The 15,490-nt window shown below is 37.6% G+C and overlaps 1 protein-coding gene across 1 annotated transcript; it reads left to right on the top strand.

The window, feature by feature from the left end:
* The first annotated feature begins 6,386 nt into the window (after positions 1-6,386).
* Positions 6,387-13,522, top strand: RNF182 (ring finger protein 182). Its single transcript, XM_075495617.1, has 2 exons — positions 6,387-6,409; positions 12,418-13,522. Exon 2 carries the CDS (start codon positions 12,634-12,636, stop codon positions 13,369-13,371), a length of 738 nt encoding a protein of 245 aa, XP_075351732.1. The 5' UTR covers positions 6,387-6,409; positions 12,418-12,633; the 3' UTR covers positions 13,372-13,522.
* Positions 13,523-15,490: the final 1,968 nt, after the last annotated feature.

Raw genomic sequence — 15,490 nt, 5'->3', positions numbered from 1 at the left:
GCTGTACTGGTGCTTCAAGCATGGAGCTTTCCATGGAAAAGTGATAGCATAAAGAAAAACTAATGCTTCTTAGCTTCCAAATAGATAGTACATTTCTATAGTCTTTTTTTGTAGATCTTCAGTTCTTTGCAAATTGTATGCATTCAGCACACTGGAAATGAAGCCATGGTGAAATATGTGGTATCCTCTAATGTCTAGGAAATAAGGTCACTTACTAACTCATCTTTCTAGTATCCCTTTTTGGAAAAGAGACTTATGCAGTGCAACATTCGGAAGCCTCCTATTCACTTGCTTAAGTAAAAGCAGAGCAGAGGAGATTAATTATTTAAAATATTTTAAAGAAAACTGTCATTTAAAACATCTGGTATTTTAAGATGTTCTTGGTTATGTTTCTGTTCTATCAAAAATTGTTTTCTTAGTTAGTAGGAGGCAAGAGATGTTTTTCATTTCCTGTTTTATTCCATAAGCCTCAGCCAAGCTGCTCATTTGTGATACTGTATAGAAAACCTGATATCCTTGGGAATACTCACTGAGAAGCTGCTGTGTTGATGCTGGGATTTATATTACAATAAGTGAAATCCAGAACTTGTTAGTGTTCTATTTTCTAGTTTTTCTAGCCTTGTACTATATGTTGCAAAACACTTAAACTAAAATCCCCATTCATTATTACCAGTTAAGAAAATACCAATATCTGGTCTTAGTTATTAATTTACACTAAACCAGGTAAATACGCAAGTGTAACAACTCTCTGTGGATTTTATTGCTTCTTAAACCTTTAAAGTTCCTTTTTATGTTCTTTCTATCTCGTTTTGGGATTTTTATTCTAATTAGTTTAATAGACAAGCTGTGTTTCTGACTATGTCTTGATTACTTCCAAAATTTCTGAAGCAATGTTTTCCTTTCCTGGATTTTGTATTTTAAATATGCTCAACTGGCACACTTCAAACATTTTGATTTAGTTTAGCTTTTCAACTGTTATAGCTACAAATTACATAAAAATGCTGTAGCTCTGCTCAAAGCAAAGACAATTTCATACCCTCCACTGAGTTTGTGAGTCTTGACCAGTGTAACTCTTTTGAATGATGGAAAATTTGGGAAGTCCAGGTTGTCCTTGCCCCAAAAACGAATTAGGCAACTCTTGCTGAAACACATTTTCTAACTGCTTTGCAGATTCATATTGATTAGATTTAACTTGATTGGATTAGCTGCCACTGTGGCAGTATATTTCTATCAGAAACACATGTGAGGGAGATACACTGTATACTTAACTGAATTTTGATATATGCTATGGATAAATTGCCTGCTTGTTTTTGCTCCTCTTATCCAGTCTGAAGGGCATCCCAGGCCTGAACATGCTCACAGAAATAGCACTAGTCTCGGGGCAACCCCTGGTGACCATAGTGCCTTAAGAAATACCCAGAGGATATCATATTTCAGCTTATCCTCAGCAGATTGATGTGTACTTTAGGATTGATGTAGGATGGGATGACATATACATGGTAAGTAGAGCCAATTTTTCTTTTGATCACTGAGGAAAATTTGACCCAAAGTCTGAGGTCTGGTGAGGGCTAGCTCTTCAAAGCTAACTCTCAAGGAGACATCGAGACTACCAATGGAGAGGGTTTCTCTTGGGAAAGCAGTCGCACCAAACTGGTTCCTTACAGAGTGTAGTCTCTGTATTATTGCTGTATATAGAGTCTCAGCCCATGAGGATTCTGTCCTTTGCTTGAAATACTCCATCCAGACGCACTAAAACTCTTTCACTGAGAGTTCACGATGGGTAAAAAAAAATCACATTTCACTGCTAAATAACATGTTAAAAGCAGAGCAATTCATATCAATCTCCCTGAACTTTAAGTCCGTTATAAGCATTAATCTGAGTTAAGCAAATCTCACCAGCAGAACACTCCAGCAATTCTGAGACTAGTGGTGTCGGCACTTTATGGAGCTCTGACAGTCCCAGATCATTCACAGTAGTTACAAAGAAGATACCTCCAGAATAATACTTAAAGCTGTTCTTGTTTAAGAGGATTCCCGTATTCCTTAATGGCATAAAATAAAAGCTGTGCATATCATTTGACACAATTTAACTCCTTTCATCTATTTTTTAAATATATGCAATTTCATTTCATGTACCTGCATCTAGAATGATAGGTGTGCATGCAGTAACTGTTCTTTGTAGTTTATTTGCATGCAGCAGCCATGCACAACTGTGAAGCCCTGCTAGACAGAAGTAGAGTTGTTGTGATGCTTCTTGTGGAGTTACTGTAATGCTGCTTCATTTTCAGCAGAAGCACTCAAATTAAAAAAAAAAATTAGCTACTAACAGATAATTTTCTTCTGTATTTTCTTAACACCATAGAGGTCATAGATTGTAATTTGCTTATAGTTAGTATAAAAACCTAACAAGAAGTTTTTCTTTTTTATTATTTGAGGGATCTTTCATTGCCAAAGAAAAATACTACTGAAAGTTAGCTAAAAATAAGGCTGTTTGGTGCAGGGTAATAATAACAAGTGCTTGAAAAATAATATGCAGTTAAAAACAAATTTGGTACATTTCTGAAATTATTTCCCTTGTGTATAAATCAGGCAAAATTGACTTTTTCCTGCAAATATTTTTAAGAGGGCAATACATGTTACAGTCAAAGTTAATGTCTCCTCATTGACAGTTGTCTGTTGTGATCATTCAGTTCCCATCAATGCAGTTGAAGACATACAACTTAGCTTTACCGCATGTCAACAAGATCTACTAATATTATATTTTTCATAACATCTGGGTTTTTTTGTGTTTACTCTTTTTTAAATACATCGATAAGATTTTTAAACAAAATTTTTCTTGGTTATATCATTGCAATTCTAGTGATACATAATAATGTCAAATGAGGAGGGAATATATGCCAACTATTGCTATATTGCCAAAATAAAAATTATTTTGATCCCAGCAGTAACTATTTTTAGATGTGTGCTTTAAGTGAACCAAATTAAATACTAAAATTACAGTTTAGCATATCCAGGTTAAAGTATTGTTTCCTCAGACCCCTCCCTTTTCTTTTCAAGATACTGGGGCTATCTGCAACACCAGCTAGATTAGATTTTGGTTGCCAGCTTTTCAAAAAGGATATGCTGGTGGAAGACCAGGACTGGAAAAGTTGTTTATAAGTGGAAGTCTGTATTGGATTTGGATTATTTTGACATATGGTTTTCAAACATTCTGTGACTCAAGTAACTGCAGTTGTTTTTTACTATTTTCCTTTCTGCACGGGATAACATGCAAATTCTGAGCAGTAGTTAAAGCAGAAAACCTTGTTCCCAAGTATATGTAAACAATAAATACGTAAACTTCAATATCATTACTGCCCTGTATAATCCGCCACCTTTTTTATTTTCTGTTTGCACTAATCTATTGAGATAAAATAGATAATATAGTAAAATCTTTATACATAGTCGTATCCTCAAAAATGTCTGAAACAGAATGAACCAAGTTAAACATACTTACATATTAGACAGATTGCTCTTAATGACAATAGAAAAAGCAAGAAGTACAGCTTCATTTCTAGTCTATTCTGGGATTATTTTCAGCTCCATTAGGACAAAGCTAATGCAACACTTACTTTCTATTTAAATCTTATTTTGAAGGTTAATTGGAACTTATTATAATGCATTAAAATGATTCCCCTGTGTGAAGAGGAATTTCTCACTGAATGATGTAATCAAGATTAATTTTCTGTAATTTTGTCTTACCTGGTCCCTCACAAATTATGTAATGCAGAAAATATGTCCAAAGAAAAAGAATTCTGACATATTTTGGCAATCTTACACTTTGTGTATGTCACTTTATCTTCCAGTACAACAGTCGTTTTTATTAAAAAAGAAAAAGTTACTTGCTTGTATTTCTGGACTTCTTTTAATTACTTACATTCAATCCTATAATAGTGAGCAAAACAAGGAGGAAAACTTCTATGGTGTTATCTTCATGTATTCTGAAACCCAATACAAAATCATATTGGCTTTTAATAATACCTAATTTAAAAATAAATGCTAGACATATCTGTAGGTCATATGATTAAACATTTATGCCTATATTAAGAAATACTGGGAAGCTTTTTATTTATTTATTATTTTGTATCTTTTCAAGTCATATTCTAGAATCAATGTCCTACAGTCTGTTCAATTCTCAGAAGAGCTTTTAAAGGACACAAACACTAAAGCAGAGAAACAGAATTCCATCTTATTTGAGAAAGCTGCCAAAACCCACCCCTACTACTGAAGAGGGGAATGTCTAACCTTTCCCTAAAATAATAGTAAGGTCATGAGTTCTGTTGTTAAATATATTCTTATTGGAGTAGATAATTTCTTGGTTTCAGAGTCATAAAGAAAAAGCCATTGGCAGCAAGAAGACAGTACAAGAGAAAATGCTAAAACAGCCCAAGTAAGCAGGCTGTGAAACAATTAAAAATCATTTTAAAAGGAATGAATTCTGTTTAACTAGTGTATTTCTAAAATTAAATGTTACTATTTTAGATACAAATTTCAAGTAATATCTTTTCACTTATCAATTTAGTGTAATTAATAGTCTGTTTAAATCAAGACAGCTATTAAGAGATCAGATCCTTTGTCCTTTATTAGTTTTATTCTTAAAACAGCTACAAAGCAACCCACAACCGTATGTCACGTTAAGCAGTCATTCAGCATATTGCTATATAAATAGCTCATGAATTATATATGAGGGAAAAATCCTTCTTAAGAAATATTGGAAGAGATTTTGTTTGTGTCTACAAGCCTAACTAATAAAACATTTTTTTCTACATCATAGTTTTGAGATTCATATCAATGCTGTAGTAGCCTCTAGATAGAAAGTCATTGAGGATAGTCGGGTTTCAATAAGGCATTCACTGTTATTCATACCACTTTCCACTACTACCTCACACATAATGTGAGTTATTGGAATAACAAAAAAGTATTGCAAATTATATTGTTAAGAGGAAATGGAGTCTGGTGATATTGAATATGCACATGCAAAGGATGTAGAAAGTACCCTAAGAGCCAGTGTCACAATAGTGAATAAAGTGAACCCTGTGTTAGATGAAAATATTTCTGCTTACTTACCAGCGTGGGAAATAATAGGAAAAAAAAAAGAACATTAACTGTTGATTTTTTTAATATAAGATGGCACATTAATATTAATGACTTCTCATACTAAATGATCTGAGACCCATGAACTCCACTTTGAATATGAAAAGCTATGATTTTCTGTATTTTGTATTTTTGTGATACTGTAGAGGATTGAGAGACACCAGGCAAGGACTCTAAATATTGTAACAATAACTTCTGATAAAAATACTTCTATTTGATATTAGTCCCTTGTGAAGCAGTCAATAATATACAAATATTTGCTGTATATGTTGCAGGGTTTCTCTTTCATTGAGAAATAACCTCGTTACCTATCCCATCGAAAACTATGTTTTTGTGAAAAGAATTGAGTCATTTTTCATAGCAGTTTATACAGCTGACCATAACCCAAGCATGGATCAGTACGTCACATTCTGTAACTCTTGTGCAAAGTCTCGCATTGATTAGAGTTGACAGGGAAATGCCCATTGTTAAAACCCATCCAATGTTAGCAGAAATGTGGCATGAAACAGGTTGAACATGTGACAGCTGCTGGCACTTTGAACGTAGTCTATTCAAATGCCAGATTAGTAAAGCAGTTTGGGGTTTTTTTTTTTTTGCATTGTGCTTAGCACAAGCTGGAAAAATCTAGTGTGATGGTCATTTCCTGCTGAGTCAGAATGCAGCAAAGCTGCTTGAATGTGAATGCAGTGGTCCACAGGAGATGGTTGCTTTCTGGTCTATGCTGGAGAAGAGACTGCAGTTTGTTTAGAAACGTAGGAGTGATCAAAGAGCTTCTATGAGATTTGTGAAGGAAAGTATTTTGATATGTTTTTTTTTTAAACTCTTCTTTCAAAGCACAGTTTATCTCTTCAGCTGCTTTGCTTTTGGTTGGGTTTGGGGGTTTTTTGAGTGAATTGCTAACACTTGTGAACATGTGGTTGCTAGAAGAGAGAGCACTTCGGAGTGTTTAGTGCATAATATTGAAAGAGGCTTAAAATCAACAACAGATCTGTAAAGATAACGTTGGATTATTTTACAGAAATAATTTTAGTAAATGGGATTTACTCAATATATTTGTCTAAACAGAAATCTTAACATATGGGTATTTCCATCCAAACTAGTGAAGTTGGACTACTTCCTCTCTTTCAGAGAAAACAGACTGAAAAGTCTCCCAGCTGTATTCCTGCTCTACTAATTTTGTTTCCCTCCTTTCTACCAGTTTTTGCCTGTGTGGAGAATAGGCATTTCTTGTGTTCCCTGCAAGTGAACCTTTGCAAGAAGTTCTTTTTCTTGGAAAGTAAGTTTCTCTGTATTTATTTATCTCTATATATTTTTTCCTTCTCTTATTCCCTAAATACGCTTGGCTTGCATTTAGAGGAAACTTTAAAAACTTTTGAAAATATCGCAGGTTGGGTAGCTCCATGGATGATATCTTATGGAAGTTAATTAGTGACCTCATGTATTTGTTTTAGATTATATGTGAAATATTGGCAGATTCCCTTCACAGAAAAAAAGTGTGAGAGATGGATGATAAAAGGTTGGTTTGGTAAAGGATGATCTTTCATTAGGGAGGAGAAGCACAAATTTCCCATCTACTTTGCCCTGTCAGCATGCCTGAACTCCAATATTGAGAGTTTCATCTACAACTAATTGCTTCTGGCCTCTCATAAGAACACTTTGTCTACGCAGTGTTTGACAGATGAGTGCAAAGAGGGGCCATAACATGTTGCACAACCCATTCACCTTTCTTTCTATGCCTGGGATGAAAGCCTGTAATCTGCAGTCTGCAACCCAGCAGTGATTAGTAGAAAACTGATTGATTGACAGTGGCCTATTCGGGCTGGTGTAGTCCATTGCACTCTGTCTGGCCATGCCTCGGGGTGCACACAAGATCTTGCTATTATTTATTCAGTCTGGTTCTGTGGGTGGCCTCCTCTTGCTCTCAAGGCAAGATATTCCCCCTGCTTCTGGGAGTGCCCTCCAGCAGTCAGCTGGAGCACTGTGGGGACTGCCGGTGATGATCTGCCATCCAGAAGATACCTCTCTGTCTTCAGCTTTTCTCCCTTTCTAGTAAAAGGGTCAGGTAGAGGAGTCTGCAAGGTACAGGACAGGTGGCACCGGGAAGGGGAAGAGAGGGAGTCAGAGCTCAAGCAGCAGCAGGAACATGACATGAATAGGAATGATGGATTCAGTCCTGCAGTGCTTAGAACTCTTACAAAAGACACGTGCTTGTCGTAGTATAACAGATGTGCTTGTTCTTGGATAAACTGCAGTGGATGCTGTTATCATTGTACGTGTCTAGTAGTTTATATTTTGTTTGGAAAGCGGCTATGCGCTACATAATAGACACAGGAATGAAAAGTTCTGCAGTTGGATTGTGTTGATCCCATCAGATAGGTTCTATGGAAGACAGAATAGCAGAAGGTGTCTAGGCTTTCTTGTAAAGAGGAATACATATATTAGATTAACGAATTATAATCTAGGAGAGATGTTTAGCTACATAAGGAACTATCAGCCTGATTCCTTATTCAGTAAGGGACAAAGCTTCTCAAACAGACCACATAAAGTGAGTTCAGGATAGTGAAACATAGAATCATAGAATAATTTGGGTTGGAAGGAATCTCCAGCAAGGCTCCAGTCCCCTTTGCCCAAAGCAGGGCCAAATTCCAAGGTAGAGTGTCCTGACCAAGGTTGTATCCAGTCAAGTTTTCAATATCTGTAAGGTTGGAGATTTCATTTCCACCTCTCTTGGCACCTGTTCCAGTGTTTGAACACCTTGTGTAAAATTTTTATTCCTAATACCTAATTGAAATTTCCCTAGTTACAACTTGTGTCTAATGGTATCAAACAAGCAGGTGAGACACCTCTATCTAAAAATAAATAAGCTCAAGTGGAAAACTGGACATAAGGAGTAGTTTAGTCATTACAAATATCAGAATTAATAAAAATAAACACAGTGCTTTAAAAATAGACATGGGACCTCACTTTGATCTCAAGTCAATAGCAATTTTGTACTTGAAGTGAAAGAGGTTAGACTCATCATAGGATTTGCATTTAGGAGTTTTTATTTGACTGCCCTCTGGATGTCAAGGTCAGAAATGACATGCAGATTGCAGCCCAATATTTAAAAAAGCCCAAACATTAATGGAGTATTGGACCATATAATAGGGACATACCTTCTCATGGCATCATAAAAAAGTGGCTCAAAGAGAAGAGGACAAAATGCGAACACACAGACACAATCCCTTTTTTCTGTGTGGTATTGCAGCTTCTTTTGCTTTCAACACACAGCAAGCAAAGGTACATGAATTGCCACCTTTTTGGTGGGGACCAGGATTCAGAGGGGCAGCAGTTAATCTATTCCCTACTTTAATTACTTATTCTGCCTGCTTCCAGTAAATACCCACCTGGGATACATGCAGAAGACAAGCTAGAAAATCTTTGACATAGAGTAGAAGTTGCTTGAAGGAGTAGCTGGCCATACTTCTCAAGAAATAGGGCTAATCTGAAGTCAAATTTCTTTAAAATCCTCAGTTTTCTTATATTTTTAATAAGTCTCTGATTGGAGAGCTTTTTAGTATCAGTGGTATACATAATAGCAGGGCAGCATTAATTAAGCTCAGAAAGGTGTCAGTTTTCAGCAGAGGAAAAAAATGAGCAGGAAAGTGGGTATTGAGAAGGAAAAATAGAAAATTCCCCAATAAATCAGGACAGCAAAAAAGACAGAGGAAGCATCTAAAACCACCATAGAGCTGAGAAGGTGAAAAATGTATGACTAGAATTAGTAGGAATTAGTGATTACATTTTAATTTTCAAAGGAAAACCCATAGAATCATTCAGGTTGGAAAACACCTTTAAGATCATCAAGTCCAACTGTTAACCTCACACTTCCAGGTCCACCACTAAACCATGTCCCAAGCACCACATCCAAACGTCTTTTAAATACCTCCAGGGATGGTGACTCAACCACTTCCCTGGGCAGCCTGTTCCAATGCTTGACAGCCCTTTTGGTGAAGTAAAATTTCCTAATATCCAATCTAAACCTCCCCTGGTGCAACTTGAGGCCATTTCCTCTCGTCCTATCACTTGTTACCTGGGAGAAGAGACCGACCCCCACCTCTCCACAACCTCCTTTCAGGTAGTTGTAGAGAGCGATAAGGTCTCCCCTCAGCCTCTTTTTCTCCAGGCTAAACAACCCCAGTTCCCTCAGCCGCTCCTCACAAGCCTTGTGCTGCAGACCCTGCACCAGCTTCCTTGCCCTTCTCTGGACACGCTCCAGCCCCTCAATGTCTCTCTTGTAGTGAGGGGCCCAAAACTGAACACAGTATTCAAGGTGTGGCCTCACCAGTGCTGAGTACAGGGGGATCACTTCCCTACTCCTGCTGGCCACAGATGTATAAATGAAGAATAGTAGTAAGCAGTAATCACGCTAGAATGCATAAGGAGAAATTCAACATCTAAACTTAGTCAAAGAAAAAACAATCAATGATGTTTTATTACTGATGGATATGTTTTGAAGAGACTCTGTGAAGAGAGAAAGATTATGAAAGTAGCTTTTTCTTGTACAGTACATTTTAAAAAAAGTTTGAAAATAATTTGTAGAATAGCTCATGACAGAAACCACATAAGGAGGATCATTGTGTTCTGGAAATGAAGCTGATGGTCCCAATTTAGCAATTGGGACATTGCTAGTCCCAGGGACTTGTTATTCCTTGTATTAATGCTAAATTTGGCCACTTAAAGGGGATAGAATCAGGAAAATACTTTCAGTTTGAAAACTGATTCAGGCAGAAGTGATCCATGTCTGAATAGAATTGGTTGGAAAGTGGGCTGTTTTTTGTGCAAACCTGGAAATATTAATTAGAAAGATAAACACTAAAATACAAACATTTTGTACTTGTGAGTTTTCAGAGAAAGGTCACAATTTTCCGTAAGAAGCAGACACATTTTCTGGGAAGATTTTTGTTTAATCAGAAATCTAGTTTTCTGTCATAGGACAACGTTCGCCAGCCTTAGCTGTGAAGCATGAACATGTTAGTAATCCTAATTCACCTCAGGTACAGAAGATGAATGATACTCAAGATGTAAAAGTTCAAAACAATCACTTGTTTTGTTTGGCTTCTTAACTTTTCAGTGGTGCTTTGCCTTCCTGTAGGCTGGCATTTCACTTTTTTAGGTCCATTTTGTGGTTTCTTCATCCTTTGGAAAGTTAGCATCTCATGACATTTATATATGCCTAAAAGTCATCTAGAAGATGATATTTAGAGTGAAATAAAAAGACTAGTAGAAATGAATAAGGAAGCACACAGTGTAACAAAGGATAAAGGATAGGTTATAATATTGGTAAAAGGTGTACTTTTTGTCTCTTATAAGATATTTAGCTTGTACACTCTGAAAATTATGTATCAACCTTCTTGTGTTTGTCTTGCCTAACGGAATGCACCACAAATATAGTCACAGTACAAATAATAAGAACAACAGGAAGGCAGAGATGAAAACTTTTAAAGCACTAAAGAAATAAGTTGGAAGAGGCAGGAAAAAAGTTAAGACAACTGAATGAAGAAGGGGCCATATCTGTTATAAATTCTTAGAGAAATATGGGTTTTTTCTTCACTATGTTGTCATGTTTTTTTCATTACTCCATTGTCTGAAGTATAACATCTTTGTTTTAAAATCCAGGTGAGTTTTAGAAATTATGTTACTTACAGAAGCTATATTGTGCAGAAAGTTGAGAGAGAGAGAATGGAAAATCCTTAAAGCATGGTAGGAACAAGAGACTTTACTGTACCTGATGGTTGGCAGGTAAAATGTACTGACAGAAGGAGCACATTGCTTAAAAGACAGAACTTCCTGCCTTGTTCTCAAAAAAAGGACAAAGATCTGAATGCTAGGAGTGCGTAAAAACTTCCCAAGGAAAAGGGAAAGGAATCAAACATTTACTAAAACTAATAGTCAAGAAACAAGTTTATTGAAATAGACCACTTTTTCATATTCCGTGTGCCTGATATTTACTGATAATGCAAGAGGCAGCAGGACACAAGTGCTGACCCCCATCGCTTGACTGTGGCAAGTTCCTTGCTACTCTAGCAGTGAAGGAATGAGTTTGAAAGCCTGCAAAATGCGATACCACACCCATCTCTGTGAGCAAGCATATGCCTGAATCTGGAAGAGGTTTTTATCTTCTGGCAGCTAGAGCTGGTTTTGTAAATGCTGGTAATTATTGGTCCCCAGAGTACATAGTCCTGGTTAATGTTTTGTGTATAATACATGGACTGTTTCCTGAAGGCGTGAAAATGCACAGTTACAAAATATGACAATACGTTTGTTTAAGCAAGGCTGATGGGTCTGGTGGCAAAAACACTGCGCAGAATGGGAGTACAGTGGTGCAAGTATGCCACCCTCTCCTTAGCTGAGGTGTGAAACAGCTGTCGAAGCCATGAAACACTTGAAAGCCAGTGCATCTGGCGAATGCCCTTGAGAGACACAGTAGCCTTCACCCTAGCATCCACACATTAAAGGAGACATTTGTTGCAAGCTAAAGAACCCTCATTTTTGTGTTCAGCAGCTAGGTGGAGACCGAGAAATGAGCTGTTCCACAAGCAGCAAAATTAATAAAGCCTGACCTTTTCCAAATTTGACCTGGGTCCCCACATAACTCTTTACAGTAACCCCAGCCCTCTTCCATACCCACTCTACTCCCCAAAATTCTTTATTTCCCCAGAGTATCACCAGCTTCCCCCTGTGTTTCCCTCTTCTCTGGCTGAGCAACAGGCAGCATGCTGCCTGTTCAGAGCAGAGGCTGGGTGCGTGCTGGCTGACCACTGCCTTCCAGGATAAATGGCAGTTGTTATAAATACCTCTCCCTCTCCTCTACCCGACTGCCAGTGTTCACTACTTTTTTAGAAACTTAGTACTGCTGCCCCTCTGCTGATTTGTTTGAAATTGGACAGCAGATTCACAAGTTACTGAGAAAGACAAAAATCTTCAGGGGTCAGGTTTCATTTTCTTAGGAAACCAGGGTTTACACAAATAGTCACAGATCAATGATTAGATTGCAGCTTCTGCTGAGAACTTCATGGGCTGAGCCAGTCAAAGTTACAAGTCTAAAACAAATGCATGCAGCGTGATACTAAGTTTTATCAGCATGACTGCTATGTAGGCCCCATATGCCACAGAAAAAAAACTACCTGAGAGGTATTTTTAGCAAAGGAAGCTAAGCTTGTAAAAAGTGGAACTTGCAAATTTCACCTGCTACAGCTTTTTCTTTTCTTTTCTTCCACAAAAATTCCACATCATCTTTTTCAGATGGATTCCTGGCTCAGAGTAAAGGACGTGCAGTGCACAATCCCTAGCAGAAGCTGAAAATGGATGACGCCTACTGATGCTTTTTGACAACGTCATCTCCTCTTTTCCTGTTTGAGATGGGTGACATGATCATCAGGAAAAGGTTCTAAAATAAGCCTGAGTGACCTCTTAGTCCCTTAACTCCTCTTTCTGCAAGTCTAAAAACCATCAGAAGAAATGACCAGTCAACTACCAGAGGAGTCTATGGAGACCCAGAGCTCAGATGAGCTTGAGTGCAAGATCTGTTACAACCGCTATAACCTGCGACAGAGAAAACCGAAAGTGCTGGAGTGTTGTCACAGAGTATGTGCCAAATGCCTTTGCAAGATCATAGACTTCGGTGATTCCCCGCAAGGAGTCATAGTATGCCCATTTTGCAGGTTTGAAACATGCCTGCCAGATGATGAGGTTAGTAGTCTTCCTGATGACAACAACATCCTTCTGAATTTAGCTTGTGCGGGAAAGGGAAAGAAGTGCCTACCAGACAACCCAACAGAACTGTTGCTGACTCCCAAAAGGTTGGCATCTCTGGTTAGCCCTTCTCACACCTCTTCTAATTGCCTGGTTATAACAATCATGGAAGTACAAAGAGAAAGTCCCCAGACTCTGAACTCAACCCCCGTGGTGGAATTTTACAGGCCTACGAGTTTTGACTCTGTTGCAACTGTGTCCCACAACTGGACAGTGTGGAACTGCACATCTTTGCTCTTCCAGACCTCAATTCGGGTGCTAGTGTGGTTGCTAGGGTTGCTGTATTTTAGTTCCTTGCCTTTAGGGATTTATTTACTAGTATCTAAGAAAGTCACCCTTGGGGTTGTCTTTGTAAGCCTCGTTCCTTCAAGCCTTGTTATTCTCATGGTTTATGGCTTTTGCCAGTGTGTTTGCCATGAAGTTCTAGACTGCATGTCATCTTGATAACAAATACAGTAAAATAAGATGTATTGCCACATGTGTAGCATAGTTGATTATTCTGTCTTTGTATTCTTATTTATTCTTATTGTTGTCTATCCCACTAAATGGAAACAGTGGCCCTAGTTATATGGTCCTTTTTTGCTACTTGATTTGAACCCCCTGCCTCCTTTTTTTAAGCTAAATAATGGAAATAAAATTTACATGCTGATTTTTAAAAGGCTGAGTTGTAGCAAGGGATAAAGCAAAATTGCCAAACTTGGTGCCTGCTGCTGCTGCCACTATTCAAATGAGTAGCCCTTTGCTTTCTATTGGCTTCATCATGTCAGTCAAGGCTGCAGGATCCACCCTAGAAGAAATTAGTATAACAGGCACCTTCCAGGTCAAAGTACAGCATCTCTTCATCCAAAGAATCTCATGCTTTGGAATATCTGTTATTTATCATTCATTATCATTTATAGCAAATGAAATCACTTTGTTAGTTAATATTATAAGAAGAATAAGACAAGCTACCATTGCTTTTTTTCAGTTCTTGTTATAGCAAAAATATTTGTGGGAGGCCAATAGTTACAGATTTTTTGCATTCTGCAACATGAGGAATCTTTTTTTCACCATGCTAAAAACATGTCTCCAAAACACTTTCCCCAAACAGAAGCCCACTTTACTTGTCATATAGTTGCAGCTCCTTCTGAGATACTCCTGCTAATGAGTACTTCCAGGGACCCAGCCACACGTTTGCTCTTCTCTAGGTGCACTTATTTCAGTGTGCATACACCTTAGGCTTCCCTTTGAGGGTTCAGAGCTCTGCAGACTTCTCTAGCTATGTTTTGTTATGCTTATCCTCCCTCCCAGCATTTCCACACCACACCATGTTTCCAACCCTTTAGTCCTCATAACAAATGGCCTGAGCAACTTCATGCACGTCTACTCTGTGGTAGCTACACTGGAGATTTTGGCTTATGTGATTTTAGGTATCAAGATAGACTTTTATTCCCAACCATTAGGAAATGGACCTTCAATCACTAATACAAATTTCAGAGAAAAGCTGAAATGGTTAACCGGGGGTTTTTTGCTTTCAGAGTTCACAGAATGAGCATTGTAAGGAGGTACTGTGACTTTGGGAAGGTTTCTGTTTAACAAGTAGTCCTTCAAGATGTTTAACACCCTGAACTCCCTCTGTCACTATTGTGAGTTGATGGCACTCTAGATGTGGCAATTAGCATGTCTTGATTAGTTGAGTTCAGAGGAATTACTGATGATTTACCATTCCACAAATAGAGTCAGGCCCTGTAAGGCTTGCTTGTATGTTGCATGGTTTAGGCTACTTTTTGAACTACTGGAAGAGCACAAAAATAAGAAATATTTAATGTTTATGTGTATAACTAGGTCTAGTCAACACCACAGTTGCAAACTCATTTTCCTGTGCACAGCGGGGTAAAAACTGAGATGAAGGAGTTTAGCAGTGCAACTATGGCTTTTGGGACAGGCACAAGATTTAGTGATTTCGAGGCAGTGTAAGAGGGAGAGGGGTTTATTGCTTGAAGAGTGAATGTATGGCCTAACAATATATTCTTAGAGCAAACTGACTTTGGTAAGAATGAAAAATGCCGATGGGAAAAGCAGAGCATAAGTGGTTGTTGTGTCTGTCAAGAGGATTTGAAGTCAAGCTGGTCCAATTTTTGTAGATGGCACAGGTGGTATTTACAGTCTCATTTCTATTGCAAACGTAGGGACAAATGTGGAAATGTAAAGGTCATGCTTTTCTTGACACTCATTTTATAATAGTGCACATATATGTGTGTGTATGTACATATAGACACATATGTAAGAAGAAAACCTATAGTGAAATTATAGTTTTCAAGTGTATGGAGTTATGGAGCTATGTACTGAATGATTAAAGGAAATGTCTCAGACTTTTCTGTAATGACTTGATAAAAATAATAACTAAAATATTTTCAGAATTCCTAGAAATGACTATTCCTAAGTAATTGTTTTAAATGTTTGTGGTAAAGCACATATAGTTAGAAGAGGTATCATCTCCAGTTCTGGTATACTGCAAAGTTTGACTCATCTATGAACTCATAAATTTTAAGTATCCAACAACAATCATGTCAAAAAGCAAGAA

Source organism: Mycteria americana, chromosome 2 (assembly GCF_035582795.1).
Source record: "Mycteria americana isolate JAX WOST 10 ecotype Jacksonville Zoo and Gardens chromosome 2, USCA_MyAme_1.0, whole genome shotgun sequence".
In the NCBI taxonomy this organism is placed as follows: domain Eukaryota; kingdom Metazoa; phylum Chordata; class Aves; order Ciconiiformes; family Ciconiidae; genus Mycteria; species Mycteria americana.
The sequence above is the reverse complement of the archived record's forward strand: the minus strand, read 5'-3'. Positions and strand labels throughout refer to the sequence as shown.